Source organism: Symphalangus syndactylus, chromosome 16 (assembly GCF_028878055.3).
Source record: "Symphalangus syndactylus isolate Jambi chromosome 16, NHGRI_mSymSyn1-v2.1_pri, whole genome shotgun sequence".
NCBI lineage: Eukaryota > Metazoa > Chordata > Mammalia > Primates > Hylobatidae > Symphalangus > Symphalangus syndactylus.
In genome coordinates, this window is record NC_072438.2 from 95,933,012 (window position 1) to 95,959,142 (window position 26,131).

Genomic DNA, 26,131 nt, shown 5'->3' on the forward strand with positions numbered 1-26,131 from the left:
CAAAGGCACAAGCCCTCTGGGGAGCACCAGGATTCCGCGGGTCCATCCTTCATTTAGAGGTCAAAGTCGTCACACCATGTTCTGCTCTCTAAATAACCATGAGGCTTTAGAGGAGCTCTGCGTTCAGTGCTGGTCCACACAACAGAGCCGCCGCTGGGCTCTGAACACCGTGGCTCCGGCATCGCTGTTGTCTCATAATTGCCACAGACCACTGCAGGGTCCCGCCCGGCACTATCACCGAATGTCCTCTGTGTTCACTCTCCTCATGGAGGGGCGTCTGATTCCAACAGAGTAACATTTGTTAAACTGAACCAAATTAGAGCCATCTCCTTCTCTAATAAATTGTTATCATCATGAGGGCAGATCAAAGTTGGCAGCAACAGAGAAAATCTATTTATATTGTTCTCCATTTAACTGGCTTTTTTGGGTTAAGTGCACTTAGAGGAAGAAAAAAAATCCCTACAGATCATTTAAATTATGACATTGTGAAAGTCAGGGGTGTCATCCTGAAATTGAAATGTAAACATATAAGTGTATACTGTTTGAATAAAAAAATTTATATAACTACTTTAAACATACATTTTCGTTTTACAAAGAGCCTTAGTGTGTGTGTATATACATATATAATATATGTATTTATATGTATAAATCTAAGGATATATACATACATAATTACATATATATAAAATATATATAATCTGAACACTATAGCTCAACACCATAGCTTATATATATAAGCCTTAGATTATATAAATATGTACAGATCAAAATATTTAGATATAAATATATAAAATATAGATTATGTTTATATACATATATAAAGAACCCAGCCTTATAATATTTTGGTGGACTCTGACATCTCTGAAGTTTATGGAAAATCCCTCAACTCGTGAAGCATCTGGAATGGATTGGCCTGGGTGCCTGAGCATGGAAATGATGCTTTGTGTTACCTGCCCAGCTGTGCATCTGGACACATGAAGATAACAATTGATCTGGAGAAGACGCAGCCAAAGCTCAGGCAGATTTGCTGCCCTCCATCAATGCTGGTGGAGGAAAGCAAGTCGGCCCTGCTCTTGCAGCGGTCAAGATTCCAAGAAGGAAAGAGACAGGAGGCTGGGCAAACAAGAACGCGAAGAGATGCAGAGGCGGTGGGCTGGTTGCACGCACAAGTCTGTCAGCCTCTGCAGGAATCATGAAGAAGGCCATTCTACCCTCTTCTCAAGTCTTGTGGCAGACTGGTGGTGATAAATGAGGATATTTTAATGAATTTGTCTACTTTTGAGTAAAATAAGAATGCACGTAAAGTGCAAATGATGGAACATAACTGTTCTCTCTGATGTGCCTCGTGACTGGTCTGGTGTATCCCCCAAACTCTTGGTAGGTGCTTGTTTCAAACAATTTGATGAATAAAATTAACAACTAATAATCATTTCCAGAAGTAACTACAAGTTAAATGAGTAAAATTCTTTTAAAAAGTAGAATTGAAGGCTTTCAGAAAGTATCTTCCATCTAAATTTGGTAAAACATTTAAAATGATGAAAATGGTGATTAAGAAAAAGCATCAACTTGGTACATCAGCATCAAAACCAATGGAATGAAAAGATTCCCCATGATCATTTCAGCCTCAGCTCCTCACTGGAGAGCCACCTTCAAGTCTCACTGATGCTCCAGGCGGCTGTTTAAAATAAGGATCCACCAGTCAGCCCGTGTCTGTTGTCCCACCTGAGTGTCTACACCGCCTGCCTGACTCCACCCCTCCAACACTCTCACTTTGCCGGGTGCCCTCTTTCTCTGCCCTCAGGCCAGTGCACACAGCAGGAGCATCCCTTCACCCACCCCGCCCCCTGCTCCAGCTCCAGGGAGGATGAGCAGTTAGCAGTGGTGAGGCGATGCTCTGAACCAGAGCGAGGGAACAGGGCAGGGGGCTCGCTCAGCCAGGACAAGACATTTTCAAGACGGCAGTGGCTGGAAAGGAAGGAGAGAAAGGAACACTGTTAACCTTGGACACGTGCAGAGGAGCAGCATGAGAACGCGGACGGGGGAGGTTTATAGAGACGGTGACAAGGTAAAGTGAGACAAAAAATAGTGTCATCCAGGGATCACAGGGAAATGGGAAAAGTGCCAGAGAAGATGGATCGAGTCCCTGTTCATTGATCTGATGAGAGCAACGAGAGAGGCCCAGCAGACAAGGCAGGAAGAATCCTGAAGAGAGAGGGAAAAGTCAGGCATAAGAGATAAAGGCGATACAGTGATCTGAAAAAGGAAGAAAGAAAAAATTCTGGGACAGCTAAGAAAAACAGATAAACCTGCAAAACCTAAAGTTTGTGAGGAGGGATGTGTCGATGCTTTAGGAACAAAGGGGGCTGGGAAAGAACACAGTCTGGGGGCCGCGGGTGGAGAGGCTGGGGCAGTGGGGCCCGCAGGGCAGAGACTCCCGGCAAAGACAAACAGGAGGACATCTGAGAGGCAAAAGCTGCAGGAAAGAAGACAAATGACACAAACTCCTATGTGCTTGGAAAGCAAGGCTCTCCTGTGGGCTGAGCTGTGTCCTCTCAAATTCCTATGCTGAAGTCTCAGCCCTCAGCACCTCAGAACGAGACTGTATTTGGAAATAGAAATCTTTATAGAGATAATTACCTTAAAATGAGGTAATCAGGTTGGGGCCTAATCCAATAGGACTGGTGTCCCTCTAGGAAGAGGAAATTCAGACACAGGTAGAGGAGACAGATCCCGTGAGGACACAGGGAGAAGATGACATCTACAAGCCAAGCGGCAGCCTCAGGATCCAGCCCTGCCCACACCTGGATCTCAGACTTCCCCTCTCCAGGAAGTCTGCAAGAGAATGCATTTCTGTCGTTGAAGCCCCCAGCCTGTGGGGACTTTGTTTTAGCAGCTCTGAAATAATGTAGGCTAATGCAGGCTCCAAGAATAAAAGTCACAGCTGAATGGAAGGAGGAAAGGGGAGGAGAGGGAGGGAGAGGGGGGGAGAGAGAGAGAGAGAGAGAGAGAGATTGTGGGAAGAGAATGAATTTACACAGTAGCATAGAAATCTTCAATCAGGGAAGGACTATAATGAAATAAAAGAAAAGATGTTTACAGAGAAGTTATTTAAATGACACCCTTAACATTAAGTTACTTAACGAAATAAACAGCAAAGCCTCATATGCCTGCCGGGTGACAGTCCCAGGCCCAGAACAGCGAGCAGACTCCTCCACTTACTGCCTCTTGACTCAAAATACAAACCTGTCTCAAACGTCCTGCCTGCTGTATTTTCTGGCGAATGGTATGATGACATTTCAAGGGCATGCGATTACAAACAAAACCCCATAAAGCTTATTCTCACACACTAAAACACTCTGACCAATAAATTCGGTGTTTAGAGAAAGATAATTCACATGATGTAGGACCAGAGTGACATGCCTTTGGCAGTCAGCATCACCAGAAAGCCCTTTGACGGCCCTGGCTTTGTGGCTAAAAATGTCCACTTTCCTGACACTACAATTACGGTGCACTCCACACCTTTCATCTTTCTCTGATGGTTCATGATCTTGCCGTGCCTGAAGGACATTAACTCAACCGCATTCTACAATAGGTGCTGAGCGCTTACTAGGTGCAAGGCTGGGCTGGTCCGGCAGGCCCCATGTTGCTGCCCGCCAGGGGCCACACTGCCCAGCCCCACCTGGGGGAGCATCCAGCCCCAGATTAGGAGACAGGACACAGCCCCCCAGGAGGCCCACGGGCCACAGCCAGCTGCAGGTGGCATGCTTTCAGGTGTGGAAGGGGAGCGGCTGTGGGAGGAGGTGGATGGGTCGGGGGCACTCCAACAGGACACCTGGCCTTGGGGTGTGAGGGGCTCGTGGGCAGCTCACACTTCCTGAGTGCTGAGCGGTTCGCTCCCCATGATGGCTGCCTGGTGCTGACAAGGACTGAAGGTGACCCTGCTTCCAGTTTTTGGAAGAGGAAACAGGGAGGGGAAGAAGTGGCTAGTTCCACTGTGAAGACGCTGGGCACTGCACCGCCCTGGCTGCGGAGTCAGTGGGGAGGCCTCAGCCCCTCCATGCCTCCCGGCACTGCTCAGGGCCCTGGGAGGGTGGCAGGGGCAGAGGGAAGGAAGAGGGAGGGCAGGGGCAGAGGGAAGGAAGAGGGGGGGCAGGAAGGGAGGACAGAGGGTGCAAGGGGAGTGTGAGGGGAGAGAGGCTGCCTGGGGCCCTGGGCAGCACAGGGAGACGGGCTGGTAGTCAGGGGGAAGGAAGCGAGCAAATACACTGAGAAGAGAAAGTGGAAAGGCTTTGTGCGGGGTAAAAAGCAAACGTGGAAATGCGGAAATGGCGAGGAGTCCAGGTTCCATCCTCGCGGAGGCAGGTTTAAGGTGAGGCAGTAGCTCTTCCGCTGCGCCCTGGAGCTGGCCTCAGGAAGCCCAGACCGTCAGGGTCCATTTCCAGCAGTGATTCCCACTCAGGAAGTGAGCGAGGCGTCATCCCGGGGGGGGCTCTTTCCTCTCCAGGACACAGAGCAGCTGTGTCTGAATTGCTGGGGGTGGAGAGGGGCACCCCGAAGCATCCCAAAGCCCCACAGAGTCCCTGTTGAAACGAGGCGCAAAGCGCCCTCCACCCCCAGGCACTGGGGAGTGGAAACTGAGGCTGAGAACCTCTGGATCCTGAGATTGGGTCTTGGAGAAAGTTACTTTTTGCTCATCTCCCAGTTTTCTGTTATGAAATTAAAATATTCACTCCTATTTAGACTCAGTCTCATTACTGTCTGCCACTGCACTTGGCTCTGCAATCCATTAAGAAAAAGTTTAAGAAAACTAAATGTTTTCCAGCTGTTTCCCAACTCTGCTTAATGACGTAATTCTAAATATTTGTTGTTTCTTTTAAAGGTCTAAGAAAACTAAAATGCTGACTGTGCGTGGTGGCGCATGCTTGTTATCCCAGCACTTTGGGAGACCAAGGACAGTAGATCATTTGAGGTCAAAGGTTTGAGACCAGCCTAGCCAATGTGGTGAAACCCCATCTCTACTAAAAATACAAAAATTAGCCATGCATGGTGGCACACACCTGTGGCCCCAGACACTCGGGAGGCTGAGGCTTGAAAATCGCTAAAACCCAGGAGGCAGAGGTTGCAGTGAGCCGAGATTGTGCCACTGCACTCCAGTCTGGTTGGCAGAGTGAGACTCAGTCTCAAAAAAAAAAAAAAAAAAAGAAAAGAAAACTAAAATGCTAGTTATAGTTAAAAAGTGCCTGAGCGTGGCGACAGTGCCTCTGTAGTCATACATGAGGGTGCTATTGGTAATCCATTGAATTGTAACTTCTTATCCAGGGACCAGCACAGATGGCCCTGCAGAGCTATGAATGCTGTTGACTGCAAGAGGTTAAAATGCCCGGAGCAGAAATTAGCTGCACTCTAAGTCCAAATGAATCTCTATTTTTGAAACATCATTAAGGCATTTAAAATTCTTCCGAGGGTGACCTGAGGCACTCAGTGTCACCCACCATTGAAGCCCAGAGAAGGCAGACACAGCCCTCCCTGCTGCCCCTTTCAGGCCTGCTGGCTGCCAGCATGTTACTGGCTCTGAGCTCTGTAAGTCATCTCCTTGTTTTTTCTTTCCAACCTCCACAAACTCTTCAAGTTCCTCTAAGAAGTGCAGCCAGCAGTGGCCAAGAACCCTCAACTACAAGGCAGTGAAATCAGCTACTTCTGATAAAGACCTTCAGAACCTAATCAGACACAGGAACAAACAAAACCACAACGTATGTGCTATGAGTCTATGGGAACGCACTGGGAGCTATTTCCTGTTCCTTTTCCACTTGTGAGACATCTTGTCATCTTGAATTTGGAATTGTGTTTTGATATGGGGTTGTAAATCTTTTGCAGTTTCATTGTCCCTACTGCAGGACCTAAAACACTCATGTATTAGGAAGATAATTTTCTCTGAGCGGTTAGCAGGTGCCAAATGTAGCTCAAAACATCACTCAGCAGCTCAAAAGCATCACTGAGGTCTTGGTTTACAACTGACCTTGTTTGCTAGGCCTGTTTCCCAATTCTACTTAATTACGTAATTCTCAATATTTGTGTTTGTGGTTTTAAAAAAGCCCTTAGAAGACAGGAGAATCACTTGAACCTGGGAGGCAGAGGTTGCAGTGAGCCAAGATCACGCCATTGCACTCCACCCTGGGCAAAAAGAGTGAAACTCTGTCTCAAATTAAAAAAAAAAAAGAGCCCTTAGAATAATCTGGAACAAAAATTTGGTGCAAAATAACAGCACAGGCCGGGCGTGGTGGCTCATGCCTGTAATCCCAGCACTCTGGGAGGCCGAGGCGGATGGATCATGAGGTCAGGAGATCGAGACCATCCTGGCTAACATGGTGAAACCCCGTCTCTACTAAAAATACAAAAAATTAGCCAGGCCTGGTGGCAGGCGCCTGTAGTCCCAGCTACTCGGGAGGAGAATGGCGTGAACTCGAGAGGCAGAGCTTGCAGTGAGCCGAGATTGCGCCACTGCACTCCAGCCTGGGCAACAGAGCAAGACTCTGCCTCAAAAAAAATAAAATAAAATAACAGCACAAATAATAAGCCTACCTGGGTTTTGGGAGAACTTCAGACCAAGGTCTGGCTCCTGGTCCTGCTGCTCACAGAATGTGGAGAGGGGGTGGTGGTCACAAAATCAAGGGCGTTTGCAGTCTGCACCACGCAGAAAAGTGAAGCCACCACCCCGTTCCTTAACACCTTCCTCACCCAAGGCCCCTGCACCAAAGACATGCCAGGCTCCACTTCACCTGTTCACATGGCCCTCTTTTCACTGCCATCCTCCAAACTCGAATTCTTTCCCCAGCCTCTCTTTAGGATCACTGTATTATACACTTAAAACATGTTTGCAAGCTCTAGAATAAATAAAAGAATTTACTCGCCCCATTTCAGGGTGAAAACTTCTAGCACAATTTGAAATATTTTTAAGAATACTACCAATCTGTAAATATCATGACTTACTAATTTAAAGGAATAGCAGGTAATAATGAAATAAATGAGACTGAAGGGAGATACAATTAAGACTGGGTGCAATGTACCAATCTTTACTGTAATTATGTCAAGAAAATAACAATATCAAAAGAAAGGAAAAGAGTCAGTAGCAGAGAAATGGATGATTTAGAGATGCACACTCTGAAAGCTTTTACTTATGGAAAATGCTGCCTTCCATTTATCATTCACTCAAACTGTGCTTGACGCCTAAGACTAGTTAATTGCGCAATATTATTTCGTTAAGACCAAACAAATTACAAATCAGCTTTTCGCGCTTGGTTCAGAAGTCGGAAATGTCAGATTCCTTTTCCTGCAGCAGAAATCTTACATTTCCCTCAATCTCCCTGGGCAACTTAATTTAATGGTGATGTGTGGAAGTTTCCATAGAATTCTATGGGGAAAGTCCCACGGGGATTTTGGGTGAGGCTTATTCTGCCCTAAGTGCATGCTGAGTGAGGGTGGCCTTTTTCTTCCTCGAGCCCTTCAGCAGATCGTTCTGTCAAGCCCTGCAGTTAGTGGCCTCTCATACCTGGCACTTGACAACTCCTCCTTGATGATGCTTCCACATGAGGCAGCACAGGGAAGATGCCCCCGGGCAATTCTCACTAAGCAGGAGCAGGAGGAGCTGGGCCCTGGCAGCTCCTTGAGGAGCACTGGTCTGCTTCTGCCACGCCACCCTCGGGAGCTTGAGAACACAGGAACTGGCCTCACTCCTCGGTCCAGGATCCCTCTGTTGCCTGGGCTTCTGGGAAAGCTCGCATGCCCCGTCCACTGGAGAGCTGAATGCAAATCATGGGGTGGGGGCCCTGCTTTTCTCTTGCCCTTACCCTCAATGGTGGCCCTGCAGCTGCCAGCAGATCCCCCTCCTTTCTTGACGCCAGGTCCCTGACTCAGGGTAGCCCATTGGCTGCTTTCTTCATAAGCCTCCTCCCACATCTGGGTCTTGAGTCCTAGGTTGAGATTGTCTTTCCTGGTCGAGTCCTGACCAAGACCCAGTTCTGAAGTCTTGGAGCATCTTCTGGGCACAGAGACAGCATGGGGTGGTCTGAAAGGCCTGTAGAGGTTAAATGACCATCACCCTCGCTTGGGCTTGTCCAGACTACTGGCCTTCATCAGGGCCAATAAGGTCAAGTGCTGACCAACAGCTGCTGCAAAGCCTGCTGTGTTCACCTTTCCAACAAAGCTTGGGACCCCGAGGGCTGAGAGAGCCTGCGGCTTATCCAAACGGGACTTTCGGTGGAGCTGGGAAACCAATGGGACCCTGAGACCTCTAAACGGTGTGTGGCTGGAGTCAAGGTGGGGATGGAGGGCCTTTAAGATTTTTCTGAGGATAGGGTGATCAGAATCATCTCGCTAAAAGATTACGTGACAGCTAAATAATGTGTTTAACAGGAGCAAAAAGGAGACATAAATAAATATGAACAAATGGTCTGAGCACTGTAGGGCAGGTCTGTTTCTATTTGCTGATATTACAAACCTAGATCAGTAGTTATGGCAACACCACCCAGGCCCAGGAACTGATTTAGATATCATTGCAGGCTCCATTTCCACATAAAGGATAATATTCCTTCCTAGAATGATATGCAGGGGGTGATGAAAAACAATGGGGCAGGAGGATGCTTTCTGCCTGTAATGATCTCAGATGAGGACATTTCAATATTTCTAAACTATGGGAAAATCACTGGGAATACGACAAAAACAGCGTAGAAATCCTGGAGGATCAATTAACTGTATCCCACATCCTGTCCCATGAGAATGCAGAATCTGCCCACTTCAGTCTTCAGACTGGGGGAGAACCCTAGAGATAGCTAGTCAGTCTATTCCCAAATGCAGAAAGCCTCACCCTAGATTTTGGGCCAATGCTCAAGGTCTCAGTTGACTGATCAGTTAAGAGAATGTGAGGCAGGCATTGGTATTCCACTGTTGAATAGCCTCCAATTGCAGTAAGACCATATGTCATATCACAGGTGTTTCTGGGAAACTCGGCTATTCCTGCAGGTCGAATATTTCAGCTAGGTTTCTCTTAAATTCTACTAAAGAAAGGGTCTTTCCTAAATGTATTAATATTAGAAAGGATCCACGTAATCGACTACAGGGAAATTCTATTTCAGTTGTACTGAAACAGTTGATGTTCATTCTGTATGACTTGTGATAACTGCAGGAGTCCACAACTTTATACAAATTTTAAAATTTGATTTATGAACCGGTTTTTCACCTTGAAGCAAAATGGTAGTCAAGAAGTTTTCAAGTGGGCATTGCATTCTGTAACAAAGAATGAATATCAACAACATTTAATGGCTAACAGGGACATTTGGTGTGCATTTAGGGAGCATATAGGTAAATGTTTTAAATAAGAATATTCTTCTATGTAATTTTCTAACTTAACACCAGCAAAAGAAATCAAGCTAATTTAAAGATGCTACCAATGTAATGGAATTCTTATGATACCAAAGTTGAAGAGGTGAAAAAACCCAGATATCAATCTGTGCTAGGACAATAACATAATCCCATAAATCACCCCCAATGGTGCAAAATCATTTGATGATGGAAAGTCAGCAAAGGCAACAGCAAGCATTCACAGCAGTAGATTTATGAGGGCAAAAAGGAGGCTCTTCTGAGTTTCCTGTGAATCTCGGTAACAATACAGTCATGGACAGAAACACCTGAGGCACCTGGAGGTGAATATTGCCATGAAACGCTCATCGTTATGAAAGCAGATCTCTGTGTGCATTGGATGCTGCCGTGTCTTGGCCATACATTTCTATGCATTTAATTCAATAAATCTCCTTCTTCTTTAGAAGCAGGAACATCTATTGATCACCTTCTCTATGCAAGGAACACGTGTCATCATTTCCTTTGATCCTCATCATTCATATGAGCAGTTGGGTTTATGCTCCTTGCCTTTAGGGGAGGCCTCTGATGCTCAGGGAGGTGGGTGCCTGCCCAGGAGTGAGCCACACTTAGCAGGGGGAAGGGGCTGGAGCCTTGCCTCTGCCTGCAGATCCCCAGCTTTATCCCAGCCCCAGCCACCAATAACATGGGAGAACTGAGACACCTGTTGGGCTCCTAAATCTTGATCCCAATTGCTCCGGCCCTGAGCTGCAGAATAAGGTTTCGGATCTTTCCCAAGACAGCCATCACCACCTAGAGCCACATACTACCTGGGGCCCATGCACTCCTCGGGGTATATAAATTTGGATGGGAAAAATGTCTCCAGTTTCACTAACTTTGAACTGCAATTCAGCACTTTTTATAATTAGGATTGAAAGTTAAGAAACCACAGCAGTATTAGCAATGCCTTGGCTTTGTCACCAATAGACAAATGTTTTAAAATCGCATTACAGTTGTGATATTGTTGTAGATATTTTGAAATGTCATTGATGTTCATTATTGTCAGATTAGGAGAGTGTTAGACCTGCCTCTAGGTCTTAATATTTAATATGTTAATAAAGTGCTTTTTAATTTATTTTAGTTTGTGTTTTAAAAACATGTTCTGATAACTGTATTTAAGTATAATTGATTTCCTTTGAAATCCTATGCATTTTGTTTTGTGCAACTAAAGACATTATTCTGGGGAGGAGTCCGCAAGTGTCCCCAGACGCCTCGAGGCCATGCAGTCCTCCAGGTGGCTTCAAGGGGTCTGGGGCAGCAGGAGGGGACTCCTGTGGTTGGTTGCCTGTTTCTCTTTGACCGATCATCAAGAATAACCAAGAGCCCTCTATCTCTCTTATGAAAAGGCAGATGCCAGGATACCCTTTTAAATGAAATTACTAATCAAATAAGCACTTCAATTCAGTTCAAACTCACTTTTTATTAGATCAGTTTTATTTGTGAATTATGGTAATGTCCTTTAAGTGTTGTGAAATTTTTATCTTTATAGTTAGAGTAGCAGTCTTGTATGAGTTCTCTAAGATAATGATGTTTCATCATGTACATTATAAAAGAGATCAAAGGAAGTCAGCAGGGCTCTGGAGGGGTGGGGTCACAGCCACCAGTCTCTGCAGCTCTCCTGCATTCGTTTTAGGCATTGTTCACATTGGATGAAGGCACTTCCCCTGGAGGATCCCAACCCGCTACTGTGGACAAGGCCCCTGGCTTTGCTGTGCTCTTCTTTCCCACCCAACCTGGAGGAGGAAGGGCTCCCACCCTAGAGACGCTGTCAGACGCAGGCACATGTGTGCTGCAGGAGAGGGCTCTGATGAAGAACAGCCTCCTTGCACAAAGCCAGGTTAAATACATTATGATTCATTTAGTATTTTGATGACTCTTAAAAAGTTACATTTTAAAGGCTTCTATAATACTCAACTAGTTACAGTTAATTTAAGCTTGTAACTCACTCAATTCTGGTGAAGTTTCCACTATGGTATTTTTATTTTTCCTTGGCTGAGAAGCAGAGTTGAGTACCGTATGCCACTAATCATGAAGGACTCCAGCACAAATTAATCCTTGCAGCAATTAATCTTTACTTGGTACAGTTATATCCAATTCCTGACAGACATCTTATGGGAAGCAATATGGGCACCCAATCTGACACTACGTAATCAATCACCCTAATACATACATATTGATCGGTAAGGCAAAAATAATTGGTTTAATAATTTTGTGCCCAAAAGGTCCAAATTCATAAGATTTTAATCACAGCTTTTTATTAGAACCAAAATACAATAACTTCTGTAACTCCATATTCTGATATTTGCAAATGTCTGATCTTCAAGATCAAAAAATGAGAATTACCCTTAAAATATTTTTCTGGAAATTTTCCCTTCAATTTCCAAGTGAGCTGAGGACAATTCAACTTTTTTACGTGTAACTGATCCTTTACCAGACAGTATTTCCTTAGCTCCTTCATCAAAGAACTCAGTGAAACACCTTGAGAATGCCTGCCAAATACTGTGATGAAGAATTAGTACTTACGTTAGAGAAATTATTTTAAGGTAGCCATAACTTCAATCTGAGTGATTTTACCAATGTAACAATTATGTTCAAAAAGCACTTCTTTCTTGAGTTATTTTCAGAATCTCTAAAATGCCTTTCCCTTTCGTATACAGAATAAATAAAGCTGTAATAATTATCTTTCTCCTATGGTTTCAGGCAATTAACACATTCATCCATTTTGCTCAATCAATACAAGGAGCTTATGATGAATCTGGGCCGATAATTTGTCCAACGTTGCTGATAATTCCGTACCACATGTCAGACTTGATGGATGCACCATCCGTCCTCTCGTGGATTGATTCTGAGTATTGTAGGAAAACCATGCACCATGGAACTGCAAAGGCATTCCTAACATCCATATGTGCCATGAGGAACAATAATACCACACGTGGTACTTGCCAACTAGACACCTCCTCAGGACCAGGTGGCTCTGGCACTGGGCTGGTTGCCTGGTGGCAGCTCAGCTCTGTGCATGATTCAACCTCAGCAAGCCTCAGTTTCTTCCTCTGTAAAATGGGAATAACAACAGCACCTACCTCATAGGCCGCTATAAGGATTTAACCAAATCATTCACATAAAGCATTCTGCACAGCAGCTGACGGACCCACAGTAAGCACTTACGTTGCATCGCAAGAAGGGGCAAAATGATGAGGATGGGGAGTCTGCTCAGGGAAACAGATCTTGTGGCAAACATTTATTTTGCACACACAAGGTGTTGGATATTTAGCAAAGAGAAGGGGCAATACAGTTGTAATTATGTAAACTGGCAGGATAAGCACAGAAATGAATTTTTTTCTGAACAATGCCGAGCTTCCTCCTCCGCAGTTCAGAGGGGAAGTCATCGCTTTTATTGAACGAGTGGTTGAGGAGCTGTTTGCAGAGAAGTTGGGGCATCTGGGCAGGGTTTTTAAGGATGGCCAGGGACTCACCTGGTGACCATGGGCAAGAGGGGCTTCCAGGCAGGAGGGGCTGGTGGAAGAGAGGCCTCAGTGGGGGCTGTGGCGGATGGAGGAATGCCATCATGGCTGCACAGTGCTGGGAAACTTGAGCTCTATTTCATAAGGTTCATAACAAGATGTGATAAAGCTAGGTCTACATTTTAGAGGAGCCATGCAGGTAGCATCAGGGAGGATGGACAGGGACAGAGAGACTGGATGGGGGCACTGCAGGAATCCAAGCAGTGGACAGGCACCCACGAGGCAGGAACACAGGGCTGGAGAGGAGGACAGCGGGAGAGGACAGCCTAGCACTGAAGAATAGGAACAGAAGAGGCTCGGTGAGTGCGGCTCCCTGACCATGCCCAGCCCTGCTGGCCAGGTAAGGGGCAAGGTCGGGCAGCTTCTTCTGACTTCTGCAGACACACCTGCTCTCATCTCCCAATCCTTTGCCACCTGATTGGTCCCAAATCTGCTCTCCCAGTCTGGTGTCCTTGGTCCTCCCACTCAGCTGGTTTCCTCCTAGCCTTGTGGGATTAGCAGGCCAGGGAGAGGACCAGGGGAGTGTCACAGACGTTATGCAGAATGGGGAAGGGTCATCATGGGAATGCCAAGGGCAATGTCACTACAGTGCTCTGTGAATGAATGAATGACGTGTGTAACAATGAGAAAATAACCGAACAATTAAACCTTAGCTTAGCTTGCCGACTTACTGAGTAGGAAAGTGTAGACATTACTGGAAACGTTTCTGCCATTACTACAACTTCTTGGTCGGTGTAGGGGCATGCCTGGCCTTTCCATTTATCAGCAATGAAACCATATTCCAAAAAACACTGAGTGACTAATGCCCCATGTTAATGTCGAGTCTCAATCACCCTTAAGTAGAGTGTTTTCTCTAAGAACATCACCTGGAATTTCTGAAGACCCTGCTGACCCCAGGACCCCACTGTGCGCATGTCCTCATTATATACCCCGGCCACTGTCTATTGTCAGATCCATAGATATTTCCTAAATATTAACAAAAAATACTTGTGAAGCCACTTGGCATGTCAAAAGCAAATGTGAAGGGTTTTGTCTTCTCTCCATTAGAGGGTACGTTCCCTGTGGCAGGCACTTGATGTGTATCTGATCCACCAATGACGCCTAGGAAGTTCCTGCATGATGGGAGGCACTCGATTCCCGTGCTGTATTAATTAGTCAGCCACGGCTCTGGAGGGTCTGCTCACACCACCCTCCGCAGCTGCGTCTCATCGAGGGTGGAGTGAATCATCCCTACATTTCCTTTTTCAGGGTTTACACTCCCTCGTAGTCTACACAAGCAGTCCAGGGAGGAAGGCTGGCTTTAGGATGGCATCTCTACAGAAGTCGGGCTTTGAAGGTGCTGAGTCAGGGTTGACCTAGGACAGGGAGTCTGAGCCAGGTGGGGTGGGGAGGTTGGGGGGATTAATTATCACCACTTCTGAAGCTCTGGGCTGTGGTTACTGGTGGGTGAGGCTGTGTCTGCCAGATGGGTGGAGAGGGAGGAGGTGGACCATGGCCAGCGTCAGGCAGCTTTTCTAACCTGGGCTGCCCATTAGAATCATGAGGAGCTCTTCGGACCAGCCTCTGCCAGGGCCTGATCCTAGACCACAAAGTCTGAGTCTTTGAGGGGACAGCCCTGGTACTGAAATAATTTGCACACTCCTCAGGGCATCTAATGTGCTGCCAGGGTTGGGAACCACTGGCAAAGAAAGGACTAACACTTGTGGCCAGCCATCCTCTCCCCTCCTGACTACCACATCAGCACATCTAGGGCAGCAACAATCTCTGATTCTAGGAGCTCCAAAGTGTGGCTCAAAAACCCTGCCACAAGTGTCTGTTTTGTTTCCTGAACTATAAAAGCCATTTCTGCTGGTGTCTTATCTGCCTCTGACATGGTACTAGTGAGGCTGCCTTCCTTCTAAACCTGGGTGTGGATGAGTCTCTTCCTGGCAATGAGAAGGGAGACACTGATCAGGTTGTGGGTGCCAGGCTTTCATTCAGACTTCAGCTCAGTGTCCACGTGGGCACATTCCACTAAGAAACAGCCATGAACCTACACTGTCCTTACAGAGAAAACCAAATCTCCCCCATCGCTTAAGGGAAATCAGAAAAGTATACGAAAATACACTACGGCCCTCTTCCTGCAAGTTCAGATTCTCAAAGTCTCATAGTGAAGTAAAAGTAGCTTCTACCAGGAGCTGCCCCATGCACCCTGGGCTGAGCTGCCGGAGCTCTCCCAGTGGGTGTGGGACTATTCTTAGGATGCAGTCCTGCCTGTGTCCTCCTGCCTGCCCTACTTGATAGAAGAACAAGTAGATATTTTTTCCTCTGAACAGTCCAGCATATCGATACCTCAAGCTGCAGAGTCATCGGTGGTGGCAATAATCTCCGTCCCCTGTACACAGCACAGGACATAACACAGTGACTCATAAGCACGCTACCAAAAATCCACGTCTCCCTGGACAAATCAGATGGCGTTACCCACCCCTGCCGGTCACTATTTTTGCTCTAGGTTGTTCTAGCTTCCCTCTGGGTGTGCAGCCATTTCTCTGCTCAAAGCTGCAGGCAACATTCTCCATCCAGTGCCTCCCTGCATGTGGCTTCATCTATTGCTTTTCAAACTAGCACAGCAGCTGCAGAAACAAGATGAGCAACTGGTTAAGAAATTCCTATTTGGTTTCGTTATGGGCTGAATTGTTTCTCCTCCAATCACCAAGGTACATGGTGAACCCCTAACCCACAGCACCTCACAGTGTGACCTTATTTGGAGATAGGGTTTTTAAGAGGTAATTAAGTTAAAGTCAGGTCAGGAGGATGGGCCCTAATCCAATCTGACTGTGTTCTTACACGAAGAGGAGATTAGGACACAGACACACACAGAAGGAAGGTCATGTGAGGATACAGGGAGGACACAGCATCTACAAGCCAAGCAGGCAGGACTCTGGAGAAATTAGCCCTGCTGACACCTTGATCTTGGACTTCCTGCCTCTGTTATGGCAGCCCCAGCTACCATACATGGCCTAATACAGCCCAACCTAATACAGGGCCTTTAAACATTTTGTGTGTTGTACAGCTGGGCAAAGCGGCTCACGCCTGTAATCCCAATATTCTGGGAGGCCGAGGTGGGAGGACTGCTTGAGCCCAGGAATTTGAGACCAGCTGGGCAACATAGTGAGACCTACATCTCTACAAAAAATAAACAAAATTAGCTGGGCAAGGTGGTGTGCACCTGTAGTCCCAACTACTTGGGAGGCTGAGATGGGAGGATCGCTTGAGCCCAGGAATTAAAGATTACAGTGAACAACGATCACGCCACTGCATTCCAGCCTGGGTGAGAGAGGGGATCCTGTCTCAAAAAAATCTCTGTGTTATAGCATGTTAGAAGCCCACAGATTTTAGGAGCCCAATGGGCTGTTCATTCTTTCTGATGAGACTGCTGGTTTTACAGTCATAAGTGAAGTGCTATTTCTAGGCCTACTACTTTGGAAGATGGGCTTTATGTATGTCTCTGTGTGTGTGTGCACGTGTGTGTGCACTTGGGTTTCCCAGTGACACCACGGTGTAGCCCCCTTTCAGACCCAAGGTGGATTTTAGTGACATCACTGCATATCATTTCACAAAGCTGAGCTGCAGAGCCCTTTACTCTTTCCTTACACTTAGACAAGTTTCCTTTATTAAAAAACATCCAGAAACCGTCAGGCAAACAGAACTTGTCCTGCAATTGCTTTCTAATTTTAAGTTCAAACAGTAAGACTCAAGGATGCTTTAGTCCTGATGTTCTGTGAATCTTCTGCGGATGGCTGGCTGAGCAGCTCTTCTCTGTGGACAGAAAGGATTACCACAATGGTCACAGTTAATAAACGACTGCCTGGAAACAGCAAGGTGCTTGGATGGCACCTGGCCCGACTGCCATTTCCAACAGCTTTTACTCATGCTGATGAAATTTCAGAGCCTTGCCACTCATGAGCTGTTATGAGAGCATGCGGCTGTATAATCTCCACCTGACTCTGTGAAACTATGGTTTCCTCACCTGTACAACGACCATCAAAGGAGCAGAACCCGGGAGGTTCACACATCCTCAAACATCCTATGTTCTCTGCTGGCCCAGAGTTTGGCACAAGCAAGTAGGAAATGCTTCCTGCTGCTGCTGCCGCAGTTATTATTATCAACACCGTGTGCATGCCGAATTGTATGGTTGGCTCCGAGGGGCCAGGAGAGGAGTGAGGAATTGTCACTCAATTGCCATTTGGTTCCCTGCCCCTGGCGATGCCTAATTAACTAAAAAGGGGACACTCAGGAGGTGAGCCACAGTGAAAGCAGGGCTCTGAGTCAGTGAACCATCAAGCAGCTTTTAGGGACCCTGCTGCACACACAACTGCCAGAACAAGTTCCCTGGCCAGTCACACCATCGTCCCATGCTCCAAGCCTGGAGTGGAAGCCAGTAAACTCTGGCACTCTTCATGGCCAGCATTCCCCAATGTTGATGCTACTTTGTCTAGGTTTACAGAGTCCGAAAATGCAGTTTTTGTAGGTTAAGCTACCTACTAGGTGCAAGCACTGTGCTGGGATTACAGGCTACTTTCATTTCAAAACCAACATCTTCCAGCTTTTGAATGCCAAAAATCTTACACTGGAGCTGTGGGTTGTATTCTTTTGGTTCAGTAACTAATAAAGGATGCAAATAATTATCTAAAAGTATACTTTTAACATTTTCACCAGTTAATTCTAAAAGTACAGAGTTTTAAAATCCAATTATAAAAAACTAAGAGTTACCTAAAAATGTCTCTAGTCAAAAGAGGGTTTAGTAATAGACAAAAGGGGAAGATATGTATATCATTATTTCCACATAGAATATATCATATAGGAAATTTATATATTAATTCAATTTAAGACAACCACAATTCATACAGCAACATGCAAGAGATTTTGGTAACACAGGCCAGAGAGTCACTTAAAAGCCTCACGGAATGACTGAATTTATCATATGATGTGATAAACTTAAGCTTTTTATTGTACACAAAACTGTTAAGGAGATATTTTTATGTTACACACAAAACTCTTAAAATTGTTTTACAATTTCTCTAGAAGTATAGAAACAGCGTATCCTCAATTCAGAAAGTTCAGCTGAGCAGTGAATATTTTCCTCTATAAAAGAAGCAAACCAGCTTTTTCTAACTCTGCAGCTTACGAAAATGAATCCTAAAAAAGAAATCCCGAAAGGTATCAGAACATAACTAGAATATAACTACTCCCCCTTTTAAAGTAATTATCGGTTTGGTAGCTGTCCCAGTTCTCCTAATCAGGTATTTTGATTGCTTTCCCAAAGCATATTACCTCTAAATGAGGAAATAATTTGGTAACTACCATATGTGCTCTGAACAACCAGTAGGTAGTGAATTTGCAAAAGTACATAAAGAGACAATCAACCTCAGGTTACCTGAAACACCATCAGAATCCTTTTGTGCACAGAATCCTAAAACATTAATGACTATTCATTTCTTCCTTTCTTTCATTGCATTTTGAATATTTTATGCATGCCACACATTACCCTTTCTTAGCTGTATGTTGGAAGCAGCATGAAAAAATGCAAAGAAATTGAACTTGTACTTTTAAAAGTGCTGATATTTCGCCTCTATTTTAGATGTGGAATAGACAATATAACACGATATGCTAGGTGGAGGGCAATGGGTTCAATTAGGATTTTATCAAAGTAAGAAATGAAAAAGTTGATAATTACTTTCAATAAGGAAATCTCTCACTTGCAAACTGTACATGAGAATCTCAATTTTAAATACAGAGAAAAGAAAATATACTTACAAGGATCTGTGTATTTTATATATTGCCCATTGATATACTGCCGCTTGGCATATGGGCACCAAAGGAATTATTATTATACACAGCATTAATGTAAAAATGGGAAACATTTAATTTCCTGAGGCCCCTCTCTCTCTTAAAAAAAAAAATTCCCTATTTCTCATTTCAAACCTTTATTTTCTTGCATCCTTCAAAATATAGGCAGTGGTCCAGTTCATCTCTAAGATCTCTTCCAAGTCTAAAATGTTAGGACTCTGTGATCCCAGAAGGGAATACACATTCCTCTTCCCCTGATCCTCAATGTCATCTTCACTGCGAAGAATGAAAAACAATAACAGACTGTTCCAAAGAATTGTGATTAGCAGTGATTCAAGAAGCAAATAACCAAGGCATTTCTGCAAAGAATTCTGCCACATCATTTGTATAAATCCTGCTTGAAAAATAAAACTGAGATCCCCTACCCCCCAGGCTTGCATTCTATCACATGAACCTTTCGTCAGACTCAACATTTAACTGCAGGATGGAAAACAAACCTCTGATATTAAAGCACTAAGCCTCCCTCAGCTGAAGATGTTTTTCTAGAGTTGTTACACCATGCTATGTCTAACTCGGGAAATATGTGGAACCGAAACCTTAGAAAAGAGGGACTGGCAGGATGGGTCAGGAATTACCTGACCTTCTCTGCTGGAGTTAGGATGCTATTTGTTTGGAATCCCAGGGGTTCCAGCTTTAGTGAAATTGGCAGAACAAGCATTATTTGATGAGTGTGAAAGAGCCTGCAGTGAAAGTGCCAGGCAGGGAAGAAGTGATGGCTTCTGATAGGCCGCCTGTAGAAAGATCAAGCCGAGGTCATTTGGGGTCTTTTAAAGAAAACAATGATTTTTCATAAATCTAAAAGATGCCCACACAGCAATGTAATTTTCTTAAGTAATGCTTAATATTGATTCAGAAAAACACCAGAGAACTCAACCGCAGTCGACAGCATATAAGTCGAGCAGATAACACCATCACGCATTCACCCTGCTCGCAAGTACTTTGGGGTTTCTTTGCGTAAAGCTGCCATCTGATGCAATAGGTGAGAAGGCTCAGGAGAACTGTTTGGCCCTTAGTTTGATATTTCGTTAAAATCTTTAGCCCTGATAAAGGATTTAACTGCTTGGGGCAGTGGGGTGAGAGGATGAGGAAAAAGAAGCAGGTCTGAAAGAGACCAAGACCTGGAACGTCTACCCCAGAGATGGTGGTCCTAAGGGGTTCGGGGAAGGAAGGGGGTGCTCTGAGGGGAAAAACAGGCATTGCCGTGGCGGGGTCTGGTCTTGTCCCTTAAGGGAATGCCCAAACCACACCTCCGCCTCTCTAGAGTGCGCTCCCAGGAGCAAAATTTCCACCTTTCCAGGAGAGGCAGCCCAGAAGAAGGCAGGGGGCGGATTTACAAGCAGGCAGCTGTCCCTCCCCAGGGCACCCACCTGTAGACCTCCCACCTGAGTCCCCTGCGGAGGAGCCTTGTGTGTGTGGGGGGGGGGTGGGGGGGGGAGATCAGCTGAGTTGGACACTTAAATCCTGAGGTCCAGGAAAAGTTCTCACCTTCATAGAGATTATAGGGACAGGAGATTGAGGAGCAGACAAGGGAGGGGCGAGAAAAGGTGAGACGGAGGAGAAAGAAGAGTAGGGGAGCCAGGGAGGGTGGAGAAGGAAAAAATGAAAAAGGAATGGGGGTGGGAATAGATGGGGGGACAGAGAAAGGGATGAGAGGAGAAAGAGTCCAGGAGGAAAGGGAGAGGAGGGTATGGGAGAGGGAGGCTAAGGAAGAGGGAAGGAAGAGAATTATGGAGGGATGAGGAGAGAATGAGCAAGGTAGAGAGACCAGACGGCAGAGACCGAGACCAGAGAGACGGGCAGAGACGGAGACCAGACGGGGACGGGAGAGACGGGACGGAAAGCAGGGGCAGGAAGAAAACGCTCAGGGAAAAGAGGTGGAGGCGCTCGGAGCATCCCCGTGGGGCGCTGGTGTAGACAGAGCCAGGAGCGAGATGGCCGGAGGGGCCGGCGCTGGCCCTCACCTCGGGGCCCGAGCGCCCGGCGGCGCTGCAGACCCGATCTCGGCCCCGCGCCCCCAGCCCCGCAGCTCCGGCGCGCGCGCCTTACCTGGCCTTTGACCAGGCTGGCTGCGAACTGGCGCATGACGGCCTCCACGGTGTAGGCGCTGGACCAGCCGCGCGGCGTGAGCAGCTCCATGCAGATGGCGCCGCCGTCCAGCACGTAGCCGTTCTCCAGGCGCGGGCTGAGCACCCGCATGAAGGGCGGCGAGAAGGGGAAGTTGTCGGGGAAGGTGAGGTTGAGCAGGATGAACTCGGTGTTGGTCTCCTTCATGTCCTGCCACAGCACCGAGTCCTTGTCCACCTGGTGCAGCTTCACGTTCCAGTCGAACAGGCTCTCGTCCACCAGCTCCACGGAGATGAAGCGGTCGCTAAGGCGCGCGATGTCCTGCAGCTCCTTCATGAGCCGCCGGCTGCGCACCTGCGTGCAGTGCTGCTGGCGCGCCGCGGGGACCAGGCTGCCGCCCGCCGCCGCCGCCACCGCCGGGCCCGGCCCCGCCCTGGCGCCCGCTGCCCTCTCGCGGGGGCCCCCGGCCACCGCCGCCGCCGCCGCAGCCGCCGGCGCCTTGTCGCGCGGGGCCAGCTCCGCCGCGCGCTTGCCCTTGCCCTTGCCGGGTCCCGGGCTGGCGTCGCCCGCGCCCCCGGGGTGCTGCTGCTGCTGCTGCTGCTGCGGCTGCTGTTGCTTGTGGCCGCCGCTCTTGGCGCCGCCCTTGCCGCGCAGAGACGCGCTCTGCTGGCCGCCGCCGCGGTGGTTGTGGTGGTGCTTGGGGTCCTCGGTGTCCCGGTTATGCAGGCGGATGAGCCCGATCTTCCGCAGCAGCGTGGCCATTTTAGGCTCCGCGGCGGCTGGGGGCTCCCCTCGGCTCCTCCCCCGGAGCCCGCGAGCCCGGGCGCGGGGGGCGCGGGGCGGCGGCGACAGGCGACCGCTCAGCGGGGCGAGGCAAGGGCCACCCCAGGCGCCGGCGGCCGTGGCGCAGCGGAGCAGGCAGCACGCGCGCTTGCCGGCTGCGGCGTCGCCGCTGTCATATGACGGGGCCCGCTCCGGCTCGCGCTCTGGCCGCCCGGGGAGGGGAGGCGTGGAGTGGACGCAGCGCGGGCGGGGGTCCCCGGGCCGGTCCCTGGGCACAGCCCCCGAGTCCCGGCGTCTGCTGTCCTTTGTGCGCGGCGGTGGCCGCGCTGGCCCCGAGTCCGAACGCCGCGCCAGAGAGCGCAAAGCCTCTCGCAGTGCCCCGGAGGCAGCGAGTGGCCGCGGGCTCGCGCCTGGCGCTCCTGCGGGCCGTGCCGCGCTGGCGGCTACCGCGGGGCCCGGGCCGCTGCCGCTCGCGTCGCCGCCGCCGCTGCGGCTGCTGACATTGCAGAGGCTGCTGCTCCGTCTGAGCCGAGCGAGGCGCGGAGGGGGCGGCCCTGCTGGCCGGGAGGGGGGGCGCGGGGCGGAGCCGCCGGCTTGCCTGCGCCGAGCCGCCCCCGCCGCCCGCTCCCGCGGCGACACGCGCGCGGCCGCTTGGGGGAGACCGCGGTGCGCGCCGGGCCGGCCGGGCTGGGGGCTGCTGGGGCCGCAGGCCAGGCCGGGGAAGCCGGGCGGGGGCGGGGCGCGGGGGGTGAGCCTGGCGCTCTCGCGGGGGTCTCAGGCACGGGACCCTCCTGCCCTGATCTCGGGTCGCCGCGGCCCCCAGCCCGAGCCTCAGACCCCACTTAACCCCGTTAGCGCGATCTGGGTAAGGTTGGGAGGCAGCCTACAGATGCCTTCGGGTCGGAAGGAGCCTGGCGTTTCTGCACAGCTCGGGGCTCGCGGGGGCCGCTTTCTTGAGGACCGATCCAAGAATCGGGGCCGCGGAATGGGATGCCCGGAGCGTGCCCGCCGCGATCCCCGAAGAGAAGCCCCCTGAGTCCCGACTTTGTTTCGCCAGTTCACCTCTCCTCGCCGACCCCGCTCCCCTTCCGCCTGCCGCGCCCAGGGCCTCCGCGTTCCCAAGAGGGGTCCCGGGAGGACGGGCCCGTGGAGCGCTGCCTGGTGACTCCTTTCTGAAGGCTGCGGAGAAGCGCGCCCAGCGCGGGCGGTCGGGGCTCGGGGGCAGGGCACCCCCTCTGCGGACCCCGGAGTGCCCGCGGCACGGGGTCGGTCTGCCTTCCACTGGGATGCTTGCATCCGCGCCTCCCTTTCTTCCTCGAACCCATTAAACTCTCTCTCCCTCTTTTTATTAATCTGGCGAAATTTCAAGCAAAAACCAAGTTTAGATCCCCAGGAGCTGGAAGGACTGGGAACCGCGTAGCTTCCATGTTTGCTGGAAGCATCCTGCTCTGCACTGTGTGGTGTGTGTGTGCATGTGGTGTGGTGTGTGTGAGTGTGGTGTGTGATGTGTGTGTATGTGTGGTGTGTGTGAGTGTGGTGTGTGTGTGAGTGGTGTGTGTGTGAGTGTGGGGTATGTGGGAGTGTGGTATGTGTCTGTGTTGTGTGTGTGAGTGTGGTGTGTGTATGGGTGTGGTGTGTGTGTGAGTGTGGTGTGTAGTGTGTGGTGTTTGCATGGTGTGTGTGAGCATAGTGTATGAGTGTGTCGTGTGTGTGAATGTGTGATGTGTGTGTGGTGAGTGTGGGGGGTGTGTGAGTGTGGTGTATGAGTGTGTGGTGTGTGTGTAGTGTGTGTGCATGTGTGTGCTTGTATGTGGTATGTGTGATGTGTGTGAATGCGTGATACGTGTGGTGTGTGTGTGTGGGGTGTGTGAGCCTGGTGTATGAGTATGTGATGTGGGTGTGTAGTGTGTGTGCGTGTGTGTGGTGTTAGTGTGTGTGTGTGGTGTGTGACTGTGATGTGGTGTGTGTGGAATGTGTGTGGTGTGTGTGGAATGTGTATGTGGTGTGCGTGAGGGTGGTGTGTGTGTGGTGTGTGTGTAATGTGTGTGTGAGGGTGGTGTGTGTGAGGGTGATGTGTGTGGTGTGTGTGTGGTGTGTGAGAATAGTGTGTGTGGTGTGTGTGTGGTGTGTGAGTGTGGTGTGCTTTGTGTGAATGTGTGGTGTGTGGGTGTGGTGTTTGCATGGTGTGTGTGAGCACAGTGTATGAGTGTGTAGTGTGTGTGAATGTGTGATGTGTGTGGTGTGTGTGGGGTGTGTGTGGTGTATGAGTGTGTGGTGTGTGTGTAGTGTGTGTGCATGTGTGTGCTTGTGTGTGGTGTGTGTGATTTGTGCGTGTGGTGTGTGTGAATGCATGATATGTGTGGTGTGTGTTGGGGGTGTGAGCATGGTGTATGAGTGTGTGATGTGTGTGTAGTGTGTGCGTGTGTGTGGTGTTTGTGTGTGTCGTGTGTGACTGTGATGTGTGTGTGGTGTGTGTGGGGTGCGTGTGTGGTGTGTGTGGGGGGGTGTGTGTGGTGTATGAGTGTGGGATGTGTGAATGTGTGTAGTGTGTGCGTGTGTGTGGTGTGTGTGCGTATGTAGTGTGTGCAGTGTGTGGTGTGTGTGGTGTGTCTGTGAGTGTGTGATGTGTGTGGTGTGTGTGTGTGATGTGTGTGGTATGAGTGTATGATGTTTGTGGTGTGTGTGATGTGTGTGTGGTGTGTGGTGTGTCTGTGTGATGTGTGTGGTGTGTGTGTGATGTGTGTGGTATGAGTGTGTGATGTTTGTGGTGTGTGAGTGTGTGTGTGGTGTGCGTGTGTGGTGTGTCTGTGTGATGTTTGTGGTGTGTGTGTGTGATGTGTGTGGTATGAGTGTGTGATATTTGTGGTGTGTGTGATGTTTGCGGTGTGTGTGATGTGTGTGTGGTGTGTGTGTGGTGTGTGTGTGGCGTGTCTGTGAGTGTGTGATGTGTGTGGTGTGTGTGTGTGGTGTGTGGTGTGTGTGTGTGGCGTGTCTGTGAGTGTGTGATGTGTGTGGTGTGTGTGGTGTGTGTGTGATGTGTGTGGTATGAGTGTGTGATGTTTGTGGTGTGTGTGATGTGTGTGTGGTGTGTGTGTGTGTGGTGTGTGGTGTGTGTGAGTGTGTGGCGTGTCTGTGAGTGTGTGGTGTGTGTGGTGTGTGTGTGCGGCCGAGCTGCCCAGCGGTGAGGCTGTAGTGATGGTGAAGTGCAGGAGCGATTACCCCGGAAGCCTGCATGGTTTAGGATTGTAAACTTTGCTCCCGCTGCTGCTGGCGGTTTGGCTTTGAACTTGAGGAGCGTCCGAGTTCTCCAGGAAAGCCCTTTACTCTGGGTGCCGTCATGGTGACTTCTTGTTTTTAACTTCTTTTACTATTTTTACCTTTTCTAAGTTATTAGAAATTTTCACTGAAAAATAACTCTTCTGGCCACTGTGGAAACCGTTTCAGGCCTGAAGGGTTTGGGGTCGGGTGATTTGGGTTGTCTGCGGGAGAGCCAGTTGACAGCGTGAGCTAAAAGAGCAGGGGTGCCTGCACGCCTGGGTCCCCGAGAGGCGACCGGCAGACAGGTGCGTCTGCGGAGGCCTGGGGGCCTGTGCTGTCAGGTGGGTGCCCTGGCAGTGGGTATCTCGGCTGCGACGGGAGGGCCTATTTGCCCTGGTTTCATGGTTGATTTTGTTTTGAGACCTTGCTCTATCCAGCCCTGTTTTTTTTTTTGTTTGTGTTTTTTTGGGTTTTTTGTATGTATGTATGTATGTATGTATGTATGTATGTATGTATGTGTTTTTAAGATAAGGCGAGAAGGATGACAGTGTCTGTCTGTAAAGTCCTGTGAGCTCATCTAACATGAGGGAACGGGCAGGTCGGCAGGCTCTACGTGTTTGATTTAACTTCCACAGAGGCCCTCTCAGGTTTCGTCTGACCCCTTTCATTGGTGTAGAAACGGAGTCTCAGGGAGGCCCAGCAGCTTCTCCAGCTCAGCCACGTGCTGGGAAGCCCAGCTGGAGTCCACACTCAGCGGGGACCCCCTACGCCAGCTCCGTGCTTCTCTACCTGATGCCCCACGCCGGCTGCACTGCTGGGTCTCAGACGCAGGTGCGGTCTCCGTCCTGCCCTGGGAGGTGAGAAAACGTCTCCTGGGCTTGATTGTCCGGGTTTCAGAACCCGCTGACCTGGGCCGAGGCTTCAGAAACTCTTTGTAGCAGTGACAGCAACTGATCCTACTTGAAGCAGACACGTCATCAGATGTGGTTTGGGAATGGTTTAGCTGAAATTGCAGGCAGCTCTCTGTGAGGCCTGTTTCTGAACGGAGTTATTGCTAGGAGATCAAATACCTTACTGTCTTGTTGTGATATTTATTTTGTAAGTGGAAGGATCACAATTAATATTGATGCTGGGTCTGGGCTCATGCCTGTAATCTTAGCACTTCGGGAGGCCAAGGTGGGCAGATCACTTGAGGTCAGGAGTTTGAG

At 48.9% G+C, this 26,131-nt stretch overlaps 1 protein-coding gene across 1 annotated transcript in view; it reads right to left on the reverse strand.

The window, feature by feature from the left end:
* UBE2QL1 (ubiquitin conjugating enzyme E2 QL1) overlaps positions 1 to 22,341 on the reverse strand; it is a 44,738-nt gene extending 22,397 nt beyond the window's left edge. The window contains exon 1 of the mRNA XM_055245833.1: positions 20,865 to 22,341. Coding sequence (XP_055101808.1) covers positions 20,865 to 21,644 — 780 coding nt within the window. The 5' untranslated portion in view covers positions 21,645 to 22,341. The remainder of the gene's footprint in view (positions 1 to 20,864) is intronic.
* Positions 22,342 to 26,131: the final 3,790 nt, after the last annotated feature.